This window comes from Rattus norvegicus, chromosome 17 (assembly GCF_036323735.1).
Source record: "Rattus norvegicus strain BN/NHsdMcwi chromosome 17, GRCr8, whole genome shotgun sequence".
NCBI lineage: Eukaryota > Metazoa > Chordata > Mammalia > Rodentia > Muridae > Rattus > Rattus norvegicus.
This window is the reverse complement of record NC_086035.1, coordinates 15,731,374-15,755,735: the sequence shown is the minus strand read 5'-3', so window position 1 is coordinate 15,755,735 and position 24,362 is coordinate 15,731,374. Positions and strand designations below refer to the sequence as shown.

The following is a 24,362-nucleotide window of genomic DNA, read 5'->3' as shown; positions in this document are numbered from 1 at the left end:
GTTCTCCCTTAGGGTCTCTCACTGCACCTGGAGGTGGACTGGAGGCCAGAAAGTCCCAAAATTCCTCTGGCATCCCTGCAGGGCTAGGACTACAGACATATGTGCAACCACATCTGGTTTAAAAATGCGTAAGTGTCAAGGTGCTGACAGAAGCCAGATCCTCTGGAGCTGTAGTTAAAGATAGTTGGTGTGTGCTGGAAATTAAACCTGGGTTCTCTAGAAGAGCATTACATACGCTAGTGAAGAGCTGAGCCATCTCTCCAACCCCACTGCCTGACTTTTTAAATGTAGTCTCAGGGATTTGAACTCAGGTCCTTATGGTTATGCTGCAAGTGCTCTTCCTAGATGAGCTTTTGTCCTAGCTTAGTTCTACCTATTTCCACAGACAGGAATCTGAGACTTGGGTCAGTCCCAGCTCCCCACCATGCTACTCTATTGGGATAAAGAGACCAGAGATCTAAGCTCCAAAGGGCCACTGCCCAGACAGACAGCTACGCTAAATACTATATTCCAAAGACACTACTGAAAATATAGCAGTTCCCCAAGATTGCCACACTGGCCAATTTCTTCCCCCAAACAATTCACAGAGGACTTGAAGCCCACCTTACCCCTTGTCCTGTTCGTGTGACAGCCTTGATGGAGGGGCACACCTGACTTCAAGACAGTGAAGAGCCCAAAACAGTTGCTACTGAAGTCCTTCTAGTGTCCTTTCCAAAGCCCACAAGATCCTCCCCAGCATCTGCTAGACACTTAGTGCTATGCTAGTTATTTCAAGGTTGGGCATAGAACATGATCCAGACTCCCTTTATCCTTATATAGAACTGCAGGCTAATATCCCATGACCCAGAGTACCATCCCCCAAAAGTTGACCAGGGAGGTCCCTCAGAGGAGGAGAGGCCTGGAGCCAAGGCCTGAGGACAAGAAAGGACTCAAACTCTCAGCACCACCCTCCACCACCATGTAGATAGATACCATGCTGGGCCTCTGATCCACATTCCTGGTCGGACACTGCACATTGTTATTTCTTTGTGCCCCACAGCCTTGGGTACTCCTCTCCCTGACTGCTGGGACCAGCTCCATTTCCCACAAGCAGTGTAATTCCTCTGTGGTGACACTACTTCCTCCTCCTGAGCAGCCACAGTGTCCACCACAGCTCAGAAGTTGGCATCTCGCCCACACCCTTGGCAGGCAATCATAGGTGGTGCCCAACACAGCCAAGAATCTGACGCAGAGACCACCCCATCCCTGAGCGTGACAGGAGGAGTCTCTATGGGAAGCAGAGCCAATATCTCCAGGCAAGCTGGAAGGAAGTGTGTTCCCCCATAGGCAGGTCCTCTGGCTGAGCCGCCAGAATCCTGAGGCTGCTTGGATACCCGGACACTCTGATGAGCCTCCTGCACCAGGTCTGAGGTGATGGAGCAAACCCGTGCTTCTGTGGCTCCTTGAATGTTGTGCGATTCCCCGTGTGCCTAGGGAGAAGAAACAGGCTCACCTATTACACTTTTGGCAAAAGATGCTCTTTTCAGGGTGGCCAGACCCAAGTCGCCAATCTTCACGGAGCCGGTGGGCCCGGTGATGAAGATGTTGTCACACTTGAGGTCTCGGTGGATGATGGGGGGAGTCCTTGTGTGCAGAAACAACAGGCCCTTCAGGATCTGCCGGCACCAGCTTCTCAGTACCTTGGGCTTCATCACCTTGAACCGCTTCAGGTACCTGGGGGAGGAGCAGAACTCATCAAGCGCTCACCTGCTGTAGGCCCTTAGGAAGGCCGTGCCTGGCAAAGACCATGTGTGACAAAGCACAGACACATGAGCAACTGTGTGGGACAGGCGGTGAGGGGAAAGGGAGATGCCAACAGCTCTTCTCCTACCCGGGGTGTCTCAGCTGGATCGAGGCAGCCGGGATCCCGGCCTTCCACCGAATCTTTTCAATGGCGACCTTGCTACCAAATCCATGCCAACCAGAGCCTTAATCTCCTGGATGTGATAAGAAGCTACCAAATGGGGCAGCGGGGCAGCCTAGCATCTGAGTGATAGAGGAATACCTACAGGTCATGAAGGCCAGGCAACAAGCTGTGTGCTGGGCCCTGGTTTCCCCTTGCGGGGGAAGTGGGGTAGGAAGTGACATTCCCTCACTGAATCTGCAGTCAAGGGAAGCTGCCCAGGAGCAGAGAACATCAAGGTCCTACTTGGGGCCTCAGGGTTAAAATGATTCAGAAGAACTCAACTAGAGCCACCCAGAGGGGACATTCCCATACCCCCATAGCACAGACCTCAGGAAAGAGAGCTGCCATGGCCACTGAACTCCCAGCCCCTTGCTGTGTTCTGTTTGGCCCTTAACGTCTATCTGTCTGCTTTTTGCTTCTAGGCCACTAGAATATGCCAGACTGGCCTCTAGGCAGATATTGGCCAGAAATGAGTTCCCAGACAAAGTAACTGTGTCCCTGGGAAGTGTCCTACACAGGAAAGGGGAGTGGGAATAGTTGAGTGGTCGTGAGAACCAGTCTCGTTGGTTACAAGAAGCCAGAGGGAGCCAAAACTAGGAAGACCATTAGGTTTGAATCTTCCCATGGCTTAGAGAAAGGACAGGACTCGCGAAAGACACTGCTGTGTGGACACTAGATCACAGACACCAGCTAGGTTGACCCAAGCATTCCAACACCTGTTACCCTACCACAGCCCCTACCCAAGGCTACCCCAGCCCACGTGTGTGCTGTTCTTACGTCTTCAATGTCCCTGAGGTCATCAGCTCCGTCACCAGCACAATACATCGTTTGCCCTTGGCACTGGACTCCCAGAAGTCATAGAAGCGCACAATGTTGGGGTGCTGTAGACCTTTCAGCATCTCTGCCTCCTCTTTGAACCGCTGCCGTTCGAGTTTGGTGAGCTTCCGGTCCTAGAGCCAGAGACAGATGCACTGGGTGAGCGGAACTCTGGGCCCTGTCAGGCACGCTCCCTTCATCCTCCGGAGTACAGCCGGAGACGTCTCATGGGGCAGGCAGTAACCAGCAGTGATGTATAGCAGAATCTACCCTTCCTTTCTACCCACAGTGACAAGTGGCACACCATAGCTTAACCCCTTGGGCCCCACAACCCCGGATGCAGCCTGCCAGGGTCCCTCTATAAGAACTCGCTACAAGAAACCAGCAGCAGAGCAGCTCACACCCCACTCTGCCAAGCTCTTGCACTTTTACCATTAAAATACCTCGGAAGCCTCTACTCCCTCAGTGAACATTCATTTCAGAGTGTCGCTCGTTAAAGGGATGAGATGTCAGCTAGCTTCTAAAGCATACACAGTAGGGGGAGGTGCTCAAGATGCAGGGGACTGCAGTGCCACAAACCCGCATTGAGGTGATGAAGGGCCATCTTGGCCAAGGCAATCCTGAGAGCAGGCAGCCAGGCCCTCGGAGCAGAAAGAGGCATGCTTCTCCTGGCCTTGGGCCGCTGTGCTTGGCCTAGAGGGCAGAACTAGTCTGCTGTCCTAAAGTTTACAATGGATCAGTAAACGAGTGTCACCATAGGTCTAGGGATGTAGCTCACTGCATAATGTGCTTGTCTGCCACGCACAAAAGCCCTGGGTTCAATCCTCAGCACTCAAGGAACGAGGCCTTGTGGCCCACGCCGTACTTGGGAGGTGGAGGCACAAAGAGCAGAAGCTCAAGGTTATTTTCAGTTAAACATCGAGTTGGAGGTCAGCCTGGACTACATGAGAGCCTGTCACAGAGCAATAGTGATAAAAACTGCATGGTATTGGTACAGAGACAGACAGATAGACCAATGGAATAGAATTGAAGACCCAGAAATGAACCCACACACCTATGGTCACTTGGTTTTTGACAAAGGAGCCAAAACCATCCAATGGAAAAAAGATAGCATTTTCAGCAAATGGTGCTGGTTCAACTGGAGGGCAACATGTAGAAGAATGCAGATCGATCCATGCTTATCACCCTGTACAAAGCTTAAGTCCAAGTGGATCAAGGACCTCCACATCAAACCAGACACACTCAAACTAATAGAAGAAAAACTAGGGAAGCATCTGGAACACATGGGCACTGGAAAAAATTTCCTGAACAAAACACCAATGGCTTATGCTCTAAGATCAAGAATCGACAAATGGGATCTCATAAAACTGCAAAGCTTCTGCAAGGCAAAGGACACTGTGGTTAGGACAAAACGGCAACCAACAGATTGGGAAAAGATCTTTACCAATCCTACAACTGATAGAGGCCTTATATCCAAAATATACAAAGAACTCAAGAAGTTAGACCGCAGGGAAACAAATAACCCTATTAAAAAATGGGGTTCAGAGCTAAACAAAGAATTCACAGCTGAGGAATGCTGAATGGCTGAGAAACACCTAAAGAAATGTTCAACATCTTTAGTCATAAGGGAAATGCAAATCAAAACAACCCTGAGATTTCACCTCACACCAGTGAGAATGGCTAAGATCAAAAACTCAGGTGACAGCAGATGCTGGCGAGGATGTGGAGAAAGAGGAACACTCCTCCATTGTTGGTGGGATTGCAGACTGGTAAAACCATTCTGGAAATCAGTCTGGAGGTTCCTCAGAAAATTGGACATTGAACTGCCTGAGGATCCAGCTATACCTCTCTTGGGCATATACCCGAAAGATGCCCCAACATATAAAAGAGACACGTGCTCCACTATGTTCATCGCAGCCTTATTTATAATAGCCAGAAAATGGAAAGAACCCAGATGCCCTCCAACAGAGGAATGGATACAGAAAATGTGGTACATCTACACAATGGAATATTACTCAGCTATCAAAAACAACGAGTTTATGAAATTCGTAGGCAAATGGTTGGAACTGGAAAATATCATCCTGAGTGAGCTAGCCCAATCACAGAAAGACATACATGGTATGCACTCATTGATAAGTGGCTATTAGCCCAAATGCTTGAATTACCCTAGATCCCTAGAACAAACGAAACTCAAGACGGATGATCAAAATGTGAATGCTTCACTCCTTCTTTAAATGAGGAAAAAGAATACCCTTGGCTGGGAAGGGAGAGGCAAAGATTAAAACAGAGACTGAAGGAACACCCATTCAGAGCCTGCCCCACAGGTGGCCCATACATATACAGCCACCCAATTGGACAAGATGGATGAAGCAAAGAAGTGCAGACCGACAGGAGCCGGATGTAGATCGCTCCTGAGAGACACAGCCAGAATACAGCAAATACAGAGGCGAATGCCAGCAGCAAACCACTGAACTGAGAATAGGTCCCCCGTTGAAGGAATCAGAGAAAGAACTGGAAGAGCTTGAAGGGGCTCGAGACCCCAAAAGTACAACAATGTCAAGCAACCAGAGCTTCCAGGGACTAAGCCACTACCTAAATACTATACATGGACTGACCCTGGACTCTGACCCCATAGGTAGCAATGAATATCCTAGTAAGAGCACCAGTGGAAGGGGAAGCCCTGGGTCCTGCTAAGACTGAACCCCCAGTGAACTAGACTATGGGGGGAGGGCGGCAATGGGGGGAGGTTTGGGAGGGGGACACCCATAAGGAAGGGGAGGGGGATGTTTGCCCGGAAACCGGGAAAGGGAATAACACTTGAAATGTCTATAAGAAATACTCAAGTTAATAAAAAAAATAAAAAGAAAAAAAAAAGAAAAAAAAAGTCATAGTTTTAAAATAAAAAAAAAAATTAAAGAAGACAAAAACCGGGTTGCTATCTTGAAACTTTCAAATTGTCAGCCCTCTGCCCTCTGCTCTCTCCCCTGCCTTATTAACCCCCAGCAGCCTACCTAGGCCCTGACTCTACCCCCTTTCCCAAATCCATCCATGGATTCTCCTCCCGGAACACTCAAAACAACTCCAAAGCACCCACACGCCTCCAAGCTCTGCCCCACGCTTCCAAGTTTTTCTCATGAGATGCCACAGCCATGGGCCCCAGGGTGACTTCCCCCTACTCTACAAGCACAGAGAACCCGTCTCAGCTCTACCTAAGTGGAGTCACCCTCCAGTCCTGCCTCCCCCTACAACACACCCCAGAGCCACAGGAGAGTGACTAGACAGGTGTTTATATTCACAAAGGAAACTGTTAACACAACTGTACCCAGAACACAGAAACTCAGAGGAGTTCCAGGAGACAGGAAGCAGATGGTTTGCGATAAATCAAGGAGAGATCAGAGCTGAAAGGAAATATAAGCAAAGATCCCAAGGACTCTTTTGGAAGGCCCCGCATAATGCCAAGCCAGAGTCCAGCAGAAGCAGTGGCTCATAGGGTCATGATAAGAGTCACCGTGTTAAGAAATTATACCACACATGCACACATACCCATTTAGGCCAGACCACTGCCCCATAACACAGACCCTCATCTGACCCTTTGCTTATTTGTGAGACAGTAGTCATCATCAACGAGGCCAAACAGCCAAGGGAAATCATAAGTGTAACCAGTACCAGGAAGGACAATCATTCAGAGACTTCAAAACAGGTAAGTGATGTTCTTCTCATGAAGACCCAAGATGTGAGCCTGCATATTCAAGAGCAGACTTCTATTCTAAAAGAAGACGCCCAGAAAAGAGTTCTTACAAATTCTGAAAGCTGAGCTGGCTTTGTTTAATATGCAAACATATTCCATAATCCAGTGAAACACTGAGTACTAAATGAGTTAATCTCTAATCTAGACAATAAAACGGCAACATGTTCCGCTCATTAAAATTATTGTTTGCGTAAGATAATGAAAGTAAAGCCACACACTGGGAGAGACCATTTCCAATATAGGCCTCTGATGAAGGACTTGGCCCCGGAATGGAAAGACAGCACCTATAAATGATGCAGATAGACAGATGCTTCCCCAAACAACATGGAGAAATGGTCAGGATCTCTCGGCAGCTTCCTACCAGCTCTCGGTCCCATCATTCCCTTTGTAGAGAAGGCCCATGGAGAGAAAAGAAACACAAGTCCTCAAAGGATGACACAAGCGAGGGTGCCACCACAGCCCCACCTAGAGTGGGCTGAAGGATCCCAGGCCAGTAAACAGAAACACGTTGTCGCTACACCCACAAAAACAGTATATGCCCCAGGAACTAGAAGGAAAAACAAAAGCAAAAACAAAGCAAAAAACTCCTCTTGATCAAAAAACTATTCTGCATGAATTCCCAAAGCATCATTCTGAATTAGGGAAACCAGGCATAAACACGTGTCTGGTGGGAACCCATTTTGATTGGGAACTGTTAGTAGATGGACTCATAACAAAAGGGTCAACTTCAGAACAGTGGCTACCTCTGGTGTGGGCAAGATCTGAAACTGAGAATCTGGTGTGCAGGGGTCAAGGGGGAGTGAAGGATGTTTTTTTTTTTTTTGTTAGTTTAGGAGAACTGGGGATTGAATCCAGGGTCTTGTTCTTGCTTTTCAAATGCTCTACCACTCATCTCTAGCCATAGTCCAACCTATGCTCTTGTGTGTGTGTGTGTGTGTGTGTGTGTGTGTGTGTGTGTTTGTGTGTGTGTGTGTGTGTGTGTGTATATATATAACATAACCTTGTTTAGTGTGTGTCCATGTGCATGTGTTCAAGCCCAAAAACATATGAAAGCTTGAGATTTACATTTGATTTCTTTTGGGGTTGCAGGGGAGTGAGACAAGGTCTCTCTGTAGCTCTGACTAGCCTCACATTCACAGAGATCTGCCAGCCTCTCCCTATGTGAGCACTGGAGTTACCGATCTGCATTAAACCCAGAACTCACTGCCTTTCCTAGTCTAGTTAAGCAGTTTGCTCCCAGAATTCTCCGTCTCTGTCTCTGGGATTAAAAGCGGGCTACACCACCCACTCAGTTTACTTACCCTCTATGCTTCAGATATAAACTAATGCTTTCTCAGTCAATGATTCAACAACTGGACTGGCTCCCCGGCCCCAACTTGAATTTTTCAAGATATATATTTCTGTGTTTATGAATTACACTTCAATTTTTAAAATGCAACAAAAAATTAAAAAGTTAAAACTTTCCAAAGAATGAATTAGAAAGGTAAGTCTAAAAGGAGAGACAGAGATTGATTAAGAAACAACAAAGAACTACCTGGAGGACAAACATCCATGTGACCATGGCTCTAAGGAAAGACATCATGAAATGTATACAGCGGAATAGCATTTCCCTGGATTGAAAGGAGAATGACTTAGGCTGATAAGGCCTGCTGAAGTCAGGTCAGTAATGAAAACTGACCTGCCCTCCAGATCTGTCCTGGCAAAACTTCAGAAAGGTCTGAAAGGATTTCCTATCTGCAAAGAAATGGCTCAGGCAGCAGTGAATGGCATCAGAGATATTGGTTGTGGGGAGGGCAGCAGCATCCTCAAAGTGCCGACTAAGAATTCTATACCCAGCCAAATGTACACCACGCCAGGCTAACAAGACTCATGTTTCCACAAGTAGGAACTTCCCATGCCCTCTAGATGAAGTGAACCTACTGCAAACAGAAATGGATGTGTCAGGGTTGGGGAAACAGCTCAGCAGGCAAGAGAGCTTGTTGTGCAAGCACCAGTTTGAATCCCCATAAAGGCCACATGTGGTTGTGTGCATCTAGGACTGCCTACACACAGTGCTGTGGGAGGGTTGAAAGGCTTGCTTGGCCATCAGCCTAGCTCCAGGTTCAGTAAGAGATCCTCTCTCAAGTGAATAAGTGGAGAGTGATAGAACAGGACACCAGACATCCTTTTCTAGGCTCTACAGAGGCACATGCATCTGCATACAGATGCATGAGCGTGAACCACACATACTCACACATATGCAAACACATACAAAAGGAATGAAGCTAAATTGACTTTGGGGGTCACTGGTGAAGCAGCTAAGAAGATGGCTCCTGGGCCAGCTCAGCCTCCCCACAAAGCCTTCTCAGAGCAGCAATATTGTCTCCAATTCCCTTCCCTTGGGCCTAGTTAGTGACTTGAGAGAAGCCTTGGAGCACCATTAAAGCCTAAGTTATTTTTCAATATTCAGCATCGACCAACAGCAGCGTATGGCTCAAAGTGCAATGTCTGAGCTGTAAGTAACAAAACATAAATAGGACGTGAGAGAAGGCGCCTTGCATAAGCTACGGTCCAGCACTGTCTTCCCCGTGTGCATGTACGTGCGCGAGTGTGTGCGTGTGTGTGTGTACGTGTGCATATGTGAGTGTGTACATGTGTGTGTGATTGCATGCATGTGTGAATGTGTGCATGTGTGTGTGTGATTGCATGCATGTGTGAGTGTGTGCAGGTGTGTGTGTGTGTGTGTGTGTGTGTGTGATTGCATGTGCATATATTCATGTATTGATGGTTATCTACCCCAGGGTCTGGCCCAGTATTAATGATGCCAAGTAGCTAAAGGCCATAAATTAAAGACACCGAAGTCATAAGTTGTTAGCCATGGTGCCTCTAGGAGTGGGCCAGAAAGTGAGGCAGAGACATTATAATACATCCCACGCCACCAGGATGTCTTACCAAGGTGTCATGCTCCTTGATCACTTAAGATCAGATTACACATGCTCTTCACTAGGTTATCCAACTTATCCTCATCTGTTGTTCCAACATTTGCTGGTCATGCAAAGGGAAGACAAAATGGCAGCCTCCAAGGTGGGGAGAGGGCCATTCAGGGGTGCTCAGGTCTGACAGCCTAGGTGATCAGATAGCCTGTTCCTGGTGGGCTTTACCCGTGCTTCAGGGTAACACAGAGGCACACACTAGAGGGTGCTTTTGGTATGAAGAAAGTCAGAGACAGCACACCTTTAATCCCAGCACTGGGGCGGCAGAGGCAGGCAGATCTCTGTGAGTTTGAGGCCAGCCTGGTCTACAGAGTGAGTTCTGGAACAGCCAGGGCTACACAGAGAAACCCTGTCTCAAAAAAAAAAAAAAAAGTCATTGTTGCTGCCTAGAAAGTGCAAGTGTCTGCAGGTAACCACCCCTGTGGCAGCTCAGGGCCACAGCACCATCACAACAGTCCCAGTGGGTGATGGCCGAGGGAGTCGGACCCAAGAGAGACTCGCTGCAAGAGTTCAGAGTCTTTCTACAGCAAGAGAAGAGAACCGTGCCTTCTGAAGGCCGTAAGAAGGGAGAGCTACACTCAGGTCGAGGTGGCAGGGTGCTGGCTGGCACAGGCACATCGTAGCTGGTGGCAAGCCTCTTTCCAGAAAATGGCCTTGTGGTCTGAGTCAAACCAAAGAGACACCACAGGATTTTTTTTTTTTTTTTGCCACAAAGAATGAAGATGTGTTATTTGTAGAAAACGGATATACTTGGAATAGTCACAGCAAGAGAGTTATGTCTTCACAGAACGACAGTATTACAGGTTTGCTCTCATTTGTGGGTGCCTGAGTTTATGCAAATGCATAAAACCCACGTGCAGACAAGTAACACAAAGGAAGAAGTGAAACTTTCCAGGAGAAAGGGGAACCACTGGGAAGGGAAGAGAGGGCGCCCACAAGGGAAAGGAAGTATGGAGAGATATGCTCACAGTATTTCATGTACTTTCATGAAAATGTAACTCAGTATGATGGTTTTCATTTTTAGTTTCACACATACGGGTATTTTGCTTTGCATGTATGTGTGTGTGCCACACGCTTGCCTGCTACCTGCTGAGGTCAGAGGCTGTTGGATGCCCTGGAACTGGAGTTACAGAGGGTCGTGAACCACTACGTGGTTGCTGGGAAATGACCTAGGTCCTTTGCAAGAACAATAACAAATACTTTTAGCTGCTCCAGCCCCTAAATACTATTTCTTTTAAGCAAAGAAAGGCTCTCGACTCTGGGTCCAGAGCTATCCTATGAAGGGAGACTAGGCCTAGTTTGGGCTCCAACTACCTAGACAGAATGGGGTTACAGGTCCCTGGAAGAGCTCAAAGATTCACCTTCCTCCTGTGTTCACACCCAGCGATGCCACCACCCTGGGGCCAGCAGGCACCCGGTCAGGTAGCACAGAGCTGCAGCTGCACACCTGTGCTCCTCCTGTCCCCTCACTTCCTAAAGCACCTCAGTATTTCAGAAAGGTTCAGTGTCTCTGAATGCTCCATGCTGTCCTGGAATACAGGGCATTCCCTCCACCCACAGGTCCCTAGGGGTTGAATCAGGTCTACTGTCCCTTCTAGTATGGGTACATACTCTCTTCCTCTCAATCACTTCCTAGGGACAAGTGACAGTGTGTGATCTGGACATCTGTGGGCCGGATATGTGTACAGGGTACAATGTCTGAAAGGGTAAGCCACTGTATCCTCCAAGCTCTGCTTCAGGTTAGCATATAGCCAAGCCAGAAACCTTAGGGGAAAGTCACCAACAGACAGGAAAATAAACATACAATTGCCCATCGAGCCAAAAAAAATAAGGCCGAAGGAACACGTGGGCAATGCCAGCCAGGGCACCCAGCCGCCAAACAGAACCCTCTCTGCAGGCAGCCTGGGAGAACCGTGATTCCCCATCCTATGCGGGACACACACAGGGCCAGTATCTCTGCAGGAATGGGCTTCAGGGAGGACATAATAAAGTGGGACCACACAAGGTATAATGCAAGCAGGCTGTGGACAAGCCCTGGACAGCAGTGGGTGCTGCTTCTAGAGCTTGTGGATGGCTCTGGAAGCTGGTTTCAGGCTCCCAAGGCTTGACTAGACTCGGTACCCCTATGGCCAGCAAAGAAAACTCCTGGTTTTCATTTCCTCTTATACCAGCTGGAGGGAGAACCCCGGTCCCTCTTGGCATCAATCTGGTAACAGTCATATGTATCCACAAGCAACAAGGGCTTACCTCCCGATCTGTGTTTAAGAAAAGATATTGCCATTGAGGTCAAAGTGTTCCTCAGAGCTACCAGATTAAAAACAGCAGATACAGATGCGACGCAGAAATCCAGACAATGGATGACACGTACCTAGAGTTAGTCTCTGAAGAGATAGTGACCATCAATGCTGTGCCCCCCTGCCCTCCTCATAAGTCCAAGCATGTCCTCAGATTGAGGGCTCAGGACTCAGGGAAGTCACCAGCAGGCCCTTATCCCACCTAGCCTTCTTTGTCAAAAGCACCAAGAAGTTCAGTAATCTGAGGCAGAAAAGTGTACTGGAAAGTCCAGCGCCTTGCTGCCTTTGAAGATAATGCTATTTTCTTCAGAAGGGAATGGATAGGGGCAGGGAGAGAATGACAGGTGTCAGGTGACTTGAGACTCTGCTCTCTCGAAGCCAAGCTCCTGACCCTAGGACTCTCAGTCAGTCACTGACTGAAAGATATGGGTACCTTCAGGGAAGCAAGTCATACTGTAAATACTATAGATTAATTTTGAATATGAACATCAAAATGCCAACTTATCTGGGCTTCATTATTTTAAATGACTTACTGGTTCAGGCTAGCATAAATCCAAAAGCTTGCGTATTGGGGATGGCTTTAAGGTTCCCTTCCCCATCTCCAACGATCTGGAAATATCAACTCTCAATTATAGATGTCTCCTATAGGATCCAAGTGTCAGCTCTCCATTGGCCACTTCACAGCTAAGCCCATTTGCAAGGTCGCCTCCCATTCCAGTTGAATTCAGAGTCTGACTTCTGCAAGCCTGACAGTGCAGCGGCCGAGGGGTTCTCAGTCTCTTCTGACATTCCCCTGTCCTCCCCAGTGTAGGGCTGCAGATTCTGAGATAACAGCTCTTTAAATAAAATCCTTGTGGACCTAAGAGTCTGAGGCCGCCAGAACTGGGTGACCGTTATGAATTAATAATGCACAGGTGACCAGAACAGAAAATAAATTTTACTGAAAATGTGCCTCCCATAGTCAGGGCCTCGGGGCTGAGGGTCCTGTCCTGGAGGGAGATGGGATAACAGTGACCCTTTAGCCCAGTCCCCTCAATACCAAGTGATGATCAGTGACACCATATCCTGGAAGAGCTCGGTGCAAGCTGGGATGGGGCCACTTTTTGGGGAGGGAGGGAGGGCGGATGCCAGCGGGGAGCTTGTGCACCTGCGCTCAGCTGCGCCAGATAGAACAGAGCAGCTGAGCAAAGAAACAGGTGGACACGCCAGGAACGGCAGGTGGAGCTGGGTACAGGGCATTTCCAGGTAGAGGTGTTACAGTTTACAGAGTCAACCTACAACTCAGGGGGTGGAAACTAGAGAGCATTCACATGCAACCTCTTCCACTCCTCAGGACAGCACCCAAGGGCCTTCTCTCCAGCCTGTGGTGGCCCTACAGGACCTGAGCTACAACCCACGCCTCACCCTTGAGCAATGCCACCTGGCCACCTTCCCAGGGACCGGCATCATCGGTAATAATTACATGCAGAAAAAGCCTAGGGCAGGCTTAGGAGTGGCAAACACGTCAGGAGAAGGGAAAGGTGACTCTGCCAATCCTCATCCTGGAAGTAAACATCACTGCTGCACTTAGAAGGGTCACAGAGTGTTCACTATGCCATGCACTATGGTCAGGCAGAGGGTTTAAGCCCCACTATCACCCAGAGCGGCCTCAGACCCCTCCAGACAGCAGCTGGCCCCACCTGCAGTGTGTGTGCCGACAGGGACTAGGGTATGAGCAGACGTAAGCAATTCATGTTTGGTGGGAACAGATGACCTCATCACACTTGGAGGGCTCAGCTAAGAGGCAGAAAGACACCTCTTTGGAAATCACCTATCCCACAGCACCTGCCTTCGGATGAAAGGGACACAGACCTCCCACCTCCCCAGAGGAATCACTCGGGACCATTCCTACCCAGGCTATTGTGAATAAGGAATGGAGTTCACTGACCTCTAACACCCCTCTGATCCCAATATGAAGCTCAGTGCTCTCCAAAGCGAAGCTGGAAGCCAGCACGGCTGTTTCACCCTGAATGGCGGCCATAAATTGTCCCAGCTCTGACTGGAGCCCCCACTGAGGACAACAGCTGACAGCAGAGGCTGACACTATGAGTGTGGGCCACTGTAAAGGGAGGTCACAGTGGAGGAGAGCCACTTCAGAGGAGCTGTGAAAAGGGGCCATGACAGAGGAGGGCCACCATGGAGGAAGGCCAGTTATAGAAAGGGAGCTTGCTTTTTCTTTTTCTCTTCTTTCTTTCTTTTCTTTTTTTCCTGGCTTTTGAGACAGGGTTTCTCTGTGTAGCCCTGGCTGTCCTGGAACTCACTCTGTAGACCAGGCTGGCCTTGAACTCAAGCAAAATCCCTCTGCCTCCCAAGTGCTGGGATCAAAGGTATGCGCCACTAGCATGCAGCTTCTTCAATTTCCTTAAGGGAATATCAGCTTTCCTTTCATGTAGAGAAGCAGCTTGGAAGCCTTGGATACTGCCTAAACTAGAAGGTCATAAAGAGGGAACTTCAGAGAGCATATAAGCCAAGAAGCTCACGGAATCCCCCTGCCCTGGAAACCCCTCTGAGGACCATCCTGCACCTCCCTGAATACCTGAAGGGTCCAGTCCCCCCTGAGCTGATCATACCATATGTCTGATTTCTAGAAAGGGTAGGCCCTACTTCACAGCCTCTCCCCTGCAGGGTCACCTAAAGATAGATTTGGACGGCATCACGGCCTCGGGTCAGCAGGATTAACACAGCTCAGTCAGCAGGGACAGCTCCCTCAGGGCGAGGCTGTGGGATTCCACTTGGTCAGTTTCGGATGCCAGGCTGGCAGGGCTGCCCACTCCCTTGGGGGTTGAACTCTGCCAGCCTACCTAACCAGGCAGATGCTGCATTCTTCTATCAGGTCCGAAACCTTCGGGGCATCTCAGGGTGAGTAGCATAGGTACTGGGTCTTAACATTCTGCTGAAAGCTGTGACACCCTCTCCTAGAAGGTAAAACCCCTCCATTCTATACAACAATGGCCAAACGCGAAGAGGGTTGGGATACGTGTGTGCTGCTGTAGCAAGCCCATTTCTGGCTCAGTACTCCAAGGCCTGCTTCTCAAACTGTGTGTTACAACCCCAAATAGGATAGCTGAAAATGGATTGAGGAAACAGAAGTCTGGCCACAGTATAGAAAGGTTTATGAGGGCCAGTGAGATAGTTCAGCAAGTAAAAAGTGCTTGCAAAATAAGCCCGGTGACCTAACGATCCCTGTAACCCACAGTGGAAGAAGAGAGTGAACGCCTCAAACTTGTCTTCTGACCTCCACACCCACACTCTGGCACACATGTGTCTGTACCTGCACTTCACACACACACACACACACACACACACACACACACACACACACAAATAAAATTTAAAAACAGGAAGATAATTTTAAAAGGCTTATGAAAGTGTACTGGCGGCACATGGACTCAAAAGGCACAGTGAATCTGTCGTGTTTCGGACAGCATTTGCTGGTGTTAAATCACAAGACTCAGCTGCGGGACGGATCCTGAACACACGGCAGGAGCACCATGTACTACGTCCACTGTCACACCAGCAAGTTCTGTGCACAAGTAACAGGCTTCTTTGTGCTGTGAACTGCAGCATTTTTACTACACACACACACACACACACACACACACACACACACACACACACACTGTTCTGCTCTTACAGAAACACAATGGTCTAATTATGGAAAATAGACTAAATATTTTCTGTCATCCCCCAGCATATAAGTAGTGTCAAAATATCATCTCTTTGGATCGTGTTGTATCAAGAATGTTTGATTTTAAAATTTCTGTTGGAGTTGCTGGCTTACGTTTCACTTTTTTTCTTTTCAAATCAAGACTGTAAGAGTCAGAAGACAAGGGGGTTTGCTGTGAGATTGTGTCTTGCAGCAAAGTTAGGAGCCTCACCCATACAGTGTCACCAATATGAATAACAAAACATGAGCTGAAAAAGGACAACAGACAGGTGCCAAAGTTGACCAGGGAAAGGAGAGGGGAAGCAGAAGGCCTCAACCCTGCACAAAGAACTATAGGCAACTCAGGAATGCTGGGAGTGAGGAAAAATGTCTTCCCCAGGGAGGAGCACACCCATTCCAAGGATGGGAACACAGGAGAATGTAGAGGGTTTAGCCTAGTGTTGGGACCAGGAGAAAGAATGAGGAGAGATCTGTCATGTTGGGAGAGGTAGAGGAGAGGAAAGACACCATGTCTGAGTAGAGTACAGGACAGAGAGACATGGCCGCTATGGGAAGGAGCCGGGAGAGCGTGACCCCAAAGCACAGCCCAATTAAACAGCTCTCTGGGTCCAAAATAGCTAAGGTAAAATATAAAACTCAATAAATCATAACTCTAGATTATTGGCAGGAAGTGGACTAATCACATAGAGATTAGACAATGGCCAACTACCGAACTACGTAAGACATATTAAATATAAAGACTGTGTGTGTGCGTGTGTCTGTCTGTCTGTCTGTCTTTTATTTCATTGAGAAAGTAAACCACTGAGGCAGGTAGCAAACCTGCCAGCAAGAATTTATTAATTAGTTGATTATTCCATCAGGAGAATTTGAAGGAAAGAAAGAGAAGGGGGAAATGATGCAATTACATTATAATTTCACAAAGAAAGAGAAATAATAAAACTAAACTTAGTATCATTCACTGAATTCTAGCTGGGGCTAAGACAGAATTTCTAACGATTCTGAAAAGACCATAGACACATTTCTACAATTTTGTACTACATATTTCTGTGAATAGTGTCCTCAGTATTGACAATTATAAAGTCATAATATCGATCAAGTCTGGGAGCGCTGAAGGCGCTCTGTGTCCAGCAGTATCAAATATTCACCAAGATTTAATTATTTATGTACAAATAAACAAGCACATCTTTCTCATGAGTGTGTAAATTTGATTTTGTCTTTGACAAGTGGCAAAAGTTATAGGTATACGGATGATTTATTTTAAAATAGACTTCTTTATAAATTATTATATTTGATTCATAGACCTATTTTACCTATGTATGCATCCAAGGTAATAAATACACAAAGTTTAACCAGCTTTGCTCATCAGTACCCCCAGAATGAAGTTGACTGTGCTACATTCTCTCCCCTCTCGCAAGTCCCTAAGTGGTCTGAATGATTCCACTGATGTCTATAATGGCTGCAAGGACTCAAGACCAGGGAATGGCTTCACGCTGGATGTCTGAGTAGCCATGCTTTTGAGCATGAACGTCCAGGGTGGCCCTCTCAGCCAGACACAGTCCTAAGATGCTGGCAGAGTGGTAGAGACATGGGCTTTATTCTAACTGCCCTGAGAGGCAAAAGGAAATCTCTGAGAAAGATAAAAGCAGCCAGGCCTGGAGGGACAGGTTAGCAATTCCAGCACTCTGGAGGTGGAAGCAAGACTTCAAAGTGATCCTTGATTTTTAAACACATCAATAACATGTCCAGAGGAACAACTGGCAAGAATGAGAAAAATACACAATAGTAACAATCCTGAATATTGGATATAGACTTTAAAAGAGCCACATTAGCGGCTGGAAGGATGGCTCAGTAGTTAGGAGCTCGGGCTGCTCCTTCAGACAACTGGACTTTGATTCCCAGCTCCCACACAGTGGCTCACAACCATCTTTAATTACAGTTCCAAGATATCCAATGCCCTCATCTGGCCTCCCCAGGCACTGCTATACACCACGGTGAGCACGCGTGCGTGGGCTTGAGTGCGTGTGAATGTGTATATGTATGTATGGATGGTTTACCTGCATATATGAGATTAGTGTGGCCAAAGAGAATAGAAGATGAATCATTTCATCAGCACTAAGACCTGCAGAATAAGAATATAGAACTTAATGTATAGGTTTGACGTAGACACAGATGAGGGTAGATCTAGCAAACTGGAAGGCAAGCCATAGAAAATACAAGATCAGGGCAGAGGCGATAGTTCAGTGGGTAAAGTGCTGGCTTCACAAGCATAAAGACCAGAGTTTGGATTCTCTAGAATCCATGTAAAAATTGGTGGGCATGATCACCTGCCTGTAATCCCAGAGTGTGAGAAACAGAGACTGGGGACTCCCACCCCCAGAGCAAGCTGGCTATCCAGATGTGGTGGTTTGGATAAAAATTACTCCCACAGACTCCATAGGGAGTGGCACCAACAGGAGGTGTGGCCTTGTTGGAGAAAGTACATCACTAGGGGTGGGCTTTCAGGTCTCAGATGCTCAAGCCAGGCCCAGCGTCTCTCTCTGCCTGCTACCTGTGGACCCAGATGTAGAACTCTCAGCTACTTCCCCAATACCATGCCTGCCTGCACGCTGCCATACTTCCTGCCATGATGATAACAGACTGAACCTCTGAACTGTAAGCCAGCCCTCATTACATGTTTTCCTTTATAAGAGTTGCCGCGGTCATGTTTTCTCTTCACAGCAGTGGAAACCCTGACTAAGGTACCAGACTTAGCTAAAACAGAGAATTCTGGATTCAATGAGAAACCCAGAGGCACTATATATGGCAGAGAATAATCAAGGAAGACGTGTAATCTAGCATTAACTCGGGTTTCCACACATGCATGCACAAACATGAACTTGCATACACATATGCACACACCACATACAAACATAAGCAAGGAAAAATACATAGGTTGAAATCCGGACAGAGAAAAAATAGCAAACACAGAGGACAGTAAGAAATGTCCAGCCCACTCGTAGATGAGTTTCTGGGAGTAGAAAGCATAAAGAGTGGAACCAAAGAAATATGTAAAAATCAATGCTCTCCAATTAAAAAAAAATCCATAGATTAAAAAAAAGCATAAGCCCCAAGAAGACTAAATAAAAGAATATTATACCTGAGCACAATATACTTAGAATTAAAAATCTCAGACACATAAAGGTAATCTTAAAACAGAAGGGAGGAGGGGTATGTGCTGCTCCCCTGCAAAGAACTCTCAGTTTCCAGCATCCAGGTCAAGTGGTTCACAGCTCCAAGGAGCTGGAACCTCTTTCGCTCTCGGCAGCCGCCTGTACTCTCGTGCACAAAACGCACACACACACATATGCACATGACTTTAAATGTTTTGCTTTAAATAGCAAATAGGTTGGGAGGCAAGGTATTTACTACCTTCGAAGGAGCCACCAGAAGAGGGGCAGCTGGCCTCAATGGAAACCATTAAAAACGGTCTGCAGAGGGTTGAAGAAAGGGCAACGGTCAACCCGCGATCATAAAAACCAGGAAATAAACTCTCAAGAATAAAAGATGTTTTAGACACAGACGTTCCTGACAAACAGACACTGAAGGGAATACAAAGGAGAGACCTTCAGGTAAAGGACAAACTGTCACAGCTGGGACCGCAGGAAAGATTAGAGAGCAAAGGAAAGAATAAACACATTAGTCACACGCAACTAGTACTGACTGTCCAAGAGGACAGTAATGTCACCTGAGACACAAGACAGATGTGCACAGCTGCAGGATGAGGGGTGGCTTAGTTGGTAAGTGTGAGTAGGAGGTCCTGAGTTCTATCGCTAGAAGCCGTATGAAAAATCCAGGTGAAATAACAAGTCACAAATCTGGGATGGGGCTGGCAGGGAGGAGGGCGTGACAAGGGCGATAAGGATGCGTAATGTATGTGCATGAAACTGTCAAAGAACAAACAGAGCAGGAATCATGTAAAATTTAAAAGCCAGGCGAGTAGACACTTGGCACCTCTCGGACAGTGGGGAGGCGGAGACAGGGGGCTCTCTCAGGGTCTGTGGTCAGCTAGCCTATGGCAAGCTCTGGGCTGAGAAGAGACTCTCTGACATAAAAAAAATAAGATGTGGGTGGGGAGGTGGCTCCGCAGGTGAGAGTACTTGGTACTCAAGCTTGTGGAGCTGAATTTGGATCCCCAGTACCTGTGTGAAGAAGCCACGTGTGACCACCCACATGCTTGGATCCAGCGCTATGAAGGGCAAATGCAGGACGATCACTAAGGTTTACCGGCTGCCAGCCTAGCTCTAGGCTGAGAGACACTGTCTGAAGGGAATAAGAAAGAGAGTAACAGAGAGGAATTCCATACATCCTCCTCTGGCCTCTGCATGTAGGCACAGCACATCACACGCACACGCACGCATGCACGCACACACGCACGCATGCACGCACACACGCACACATACAAGATGACTCCTGAGGAATGCAGGAGGCCCAAGTTTGACTTCTGTCTTCTACACGGATGTACACATATGTGCACACGCTTGTATGTGCACATATTAAAAACATAAAAAACAGGTAGGAGATTAAATTACCTAATAATATTAAAAAAAAAAAAAGACAGACTAGAGCAGTCATACAATGCTTGTGTTGCCTGGGAGGTATCCAGAAAGTATGAGTTTATGCCAAGCCTTTTCTAGTATAGCTGGGAAAAGAAAGAGAGAGAGAGAGAGAGAGAGAGAGAGAGAGAGAGAGAGAGAGAGAGAGAGAGAGAAAAGGAAGGAAGGGAGGGAGGAAGAAAGGAAAGAAGGAAAACTCAATGACAGATGTACAACAAAGTAAGTGCAAACTCAAACCTGCCCAGAGCCCAGAGCCCAGAGCCCAGAGCCCAGAGCCCGAAGAGTTGCTCATTTAATTAAAGGGCAGCCACGCCTGTGAAGTTGAAACGGCTGTGAAGATCGCTGATGCAAGCATGTGCATGAAATAATGACCCCCGAATGGCCCAGACACGATGAATGAGGAGAGACGGCGGATGAAACCGGCACCACCTCACAGAGCCACCATGCCGATTACCCTGCTGTCCTAAAGTACCCAGCTTTAGCACTAGCCTTCCCCAGAGCTTGCCCCCGGCAGAAATACAAGGCTGCTCCAGCCATCTCTGGAAAATTAATGCATGGTTCCCTCCTCGAGATGCAGAGTAACTGCATATGTGATACAGAGCTGTGCTCCACCAACGTCCCTTCCTGGAAGGAGGCCGGTACCTGGGTGAAGACAGACCTCCCACTCTACCTCCAACCGGATCTAAGGCTCTGCAAGATGCTGTTCTTCCTTCAGCCAGGACATTCTACATCCTGACATCTTCGAGCTAAACATGCTGTGACTGCATGTTGGAAAGATCTTGGTTTGGGGATCTCTCTCCCTCAAATGTCCCTTCCCCTGTGTCTCTATGTCTCTCGTACTTTAGTCAGTTACTGAAGGTCATGCATGATGGGACAAGTATGAATGCCCTGGGCCCACAAGTGACCTGCAGATAGGACCTCTGCTCTCAAGTTTCAGCCCTGCTCCCTCAGGCAAGCGGATGCTGGTCCCACTTTAGGAAACTAGATTCAGGCAAACTCGACAACTGCAAGTATCAAGTCACAACCTGAGCTCCCGCAAACGCCTCAGGTGTCTATACCACATGTGCACACGAGACAGTCCAGAGCCCTGTGTCCACCTCACTCTCAGAGGCCTGAAGGACCGTGACTGGAATGTCACTGCCAAGGACCATCAGCAGCAGGTGTAAAGGACAAGACAGCAGCCATACACACAGGCAGGCACAGTGTCCACATTGTCAGCACAGGCTTGTCTCTCTGGGACCTGGTGCTACTGCTGGTGGACTCACTTCTCAATCACTGAGACCCAATAGACAGAAATGTCATACCAAACCCAACGACTGATTGAATGAATGAATGAATGAATGAATGAATGAAGAGACTTTCCCCATCACAGAAGCTTATATGAGTCCAGGAAGAAGAGGACAAGATCTCTCCATTTCCTCATCCCCTAAAAGGTCTTGGGGTGTCTCTCACAACTGAAATCCCTGGGTTCGGAACTGCGGTCATGAGCTGCAGTGCCTTTCCTGTGGTACTAAGTCTTTTACTCTAACAGGGACATAGCATAGCTCAGGCTACAGGAGACCCTGCCACATGGGAAAACAAACCAAAACAAGCAAATAAAAAAAATTGCTGTTTTTAGACAAGATGGATGAAGCAAAGAAGTGCAGACCGACAGGAGCCGGATGTAGATCGCTCCTGAGAGACACAGCCAGAATACAGCAAATACAGAGGCGAATGCCAGCAGCAAACCACTGAACTGAGAATAGGTCCCCCGTTGAAGGAATCAGAGAAAGAACTGGAAAAGCTTGAAGGTGCTCGAGACCCCAAAAGTACAACAATGCCAAGCAACCAGAGCTTCCAGGGACTAAGCCACTACCTAAAGACTATACATGGACTGACCCTGGACTCTGACCTCATAGGTAGCAATGAATATCCTAGTAAGAGCACCAGTGGAAGGGGAAGCCCTGGGTCCTGCTAAGACTGAACCCCCAGTGAACTAGACTATGCGGGGAGGGTGGCAATGGGGGGAGGTTTGGGAGGGGAACACCCACAAGGAAGGGGAGGGGGGAGGGTGATGTCTGTCCGGAAACCGGGAAAGGGAATAACACTTGAAATGTATATAAGAAATACTCAAGATAATAAAAAAAAATAAAATTAAAAAAAAAAACTGTCAAGATTTTTTAATTTAGTATTTGTTTTTTTTTGCTTGTTTGTTTATTTGCTTTTTGGAGACAGGGTCTAACTATAGAGGTTTTGCTCCTGGTATATTCATTCCAGGCTGGCTCTGAATTTACATAGATCCCTGTGCTTCTACCTCCAGGTGCTACCATACCAGCCCTCATTGTATGATTCCTTAATCATGTGTGTACATTGTATTGGTTTACTTCTTCAAAATTAGTTGATTTACACAAATACTTGTCATGATGGATTTTTTAAAAAGATATTTATCTCTCCTCTCATGTGTGTATATGTGAGCACATGTATCTACATGTGTAAGTGAATGCCTGCAAACTTACCTGTGTGTGTATATGTGTGTGCATATCTATGCTTCTGTAAGTTCATGTGCATATGTAAGTTCATGCTTATTGTATGCATGTGGTTGTGTAATTTATGTGCTATGAAAGCGAAATATCAACCAGAGGAACGGTCAAAAAAAAAAATTGCTGTTTGAGTTACTGACTGGGTTTCTCAAAAACTGTCCAATGAATTTTGGCTTCAGAATGGGATAGAATTTATAACCGTTTCTGGAAGGGCTTGAAACACACTTCTGCCGCGCTGCACTACGGATTTACGTGAACTGGCATTTTCAGCACTGACTTTACTTACTTAATTAATTAATTACTATCCAAATGCTGCTTCACCTCCTGGTGCCCCCTTTGAGAGTTCCTCCTTCCATCTCCCCTCCCCTTCTCCTCGGAGAAAGGTGGGGCCCCCACCCCCAGTGCTTCAAATCTGCCAGATTAGGTGCACCTTGTCCCCCTAAGGCCAGACAAGGCAGCCAAGGAGACTGAGCCTTGTCCCAGCCCATGTTTGTCCTTTGGTTGGCTCAGCACTTATTATAAATCAAAATATCAACTATGGAAAGTGCTAAAGACGCTCCATCCCTTTCATTTAATATCCAGCCAGTATTTAATTCTGTGTGTGAAAATAAATAAGCACCCATCTTGTTAGTATGAAAATTTGCTCATATACATATATACATATATACTACATATAGTACATATATATATAGAGAGAGAATTTGGATCTGTGTGTTGTATGTACACGCTTATGTACATACAGCATACAGTTTGTGCAGCTATGTGTGTGCGTGTGTGTGTGGAAGCCAGAGGTTCACATCAGGAGTCTTTCTCAGTCACTCTCCACCTTATTTCTTGAGAGAAGGCCACTCACTGAGCTTTGGGCTAACCGATTGGGGTAGGCTGGCCAGCGAGCTCTGGGGGTTGCTTGTCACTGAGCCCCAGCACTGGTATTGCAGCTACTCACCAACTGGGCCATCTCCCTGTCCTCCAACTAACTGCTTCAAAATACACTGTTCATGGCTTATTTTCAGTAAATGTAATCTCAGATCTATAGACCTATAGCTCTACATTCCAGGAGTCACATAACAATTTCTCACGCAGAAATGGTGAAGAAGCCCTGGTGTGTGGCCTAGGCCACGGGGTGTGAGTTGTGCGTGTGGAATAGAACTTGGGACGCAGGACGGTAGCAAGCTCCGGCCTGTACAGCTGCCTAGTGTTCTAGAACCTTCACTTTCAGGCTTTGGGAAATTCCAAGGGGAGGAGGTGCTGGGGTCTAGGTGCTGACTCTTAAATCTTCCTTGTTCTGCGTTTGCCTGAGGTTAGGGAGGGGGCTAGGCTCCACATGTCTCTCAGTCCCCGCCCACTTGCTTTCTTATTCTCGCAGTCACCCACTCATTCACTAGTCAGTTACTCATTCATTTTCTATGTATTCATTTCCTACAGTCACTTATTCCTCTACCCATTCATTCATTCATTCATTCATTTTGTCTTGCATATTTCCCATCCATCATTATTCAGTTCATCTGTTCATTCAGTCATGCCTTCCTCATTCTTCATCTACGTTCTCACCTACTTCTTTGCCATTCGGTCACCCATCTTGCCCATTCTTTCTCCCATCATGCCTTGCTCTTCACTGCCTCATTCACTCACTGTTTCTTCATTTACTGACTCAGTTTATCGCATGGTTCAGTTCACGTAAATCCGTAGTGCAGCGCGGCAGAAGTGTGTTTCAAGCCCTTCCAGAAACGGTTATAAATTCTATCCCATTCTGAAGCCAAAATTCATTGG

The 24,362-nt window shown here is 47.3% G+C and overlaps 1 protein-coding gene across 21 annotated transcripts in view; it reads right to left on the bottom strand.

The window, feature by feature from the left end:
- Wnk2 (WNK lysine deficient protein kinase 2) overlaps positions 1 to 24,362 on the bottom strand; it is a 109,227-nt gene that overhangs the window by 63,139 nt on the left and 21,726 nt on the right. For all 21 annotated transcript variants that reach the window (XM_063276357.1, XM_063276358.1, XM_063276356.1 and 18 more), the window contains 2 exons: positions 2,723 to 2,895; positions 1,493 to 1,713 (listed from right to left, as the gene is read on the bottom strand). In XM_063276357.1, the coding sequence (XP_063132427.1) occupies positions 1,493 to 1,713; positions 2,723 to 2,895 (394 nt within the window). The remainder of the gene's footprint in view (positions 1 to 1,492; positions 1,714 to 2,722; positions 2,896 to 24,362) is intronic.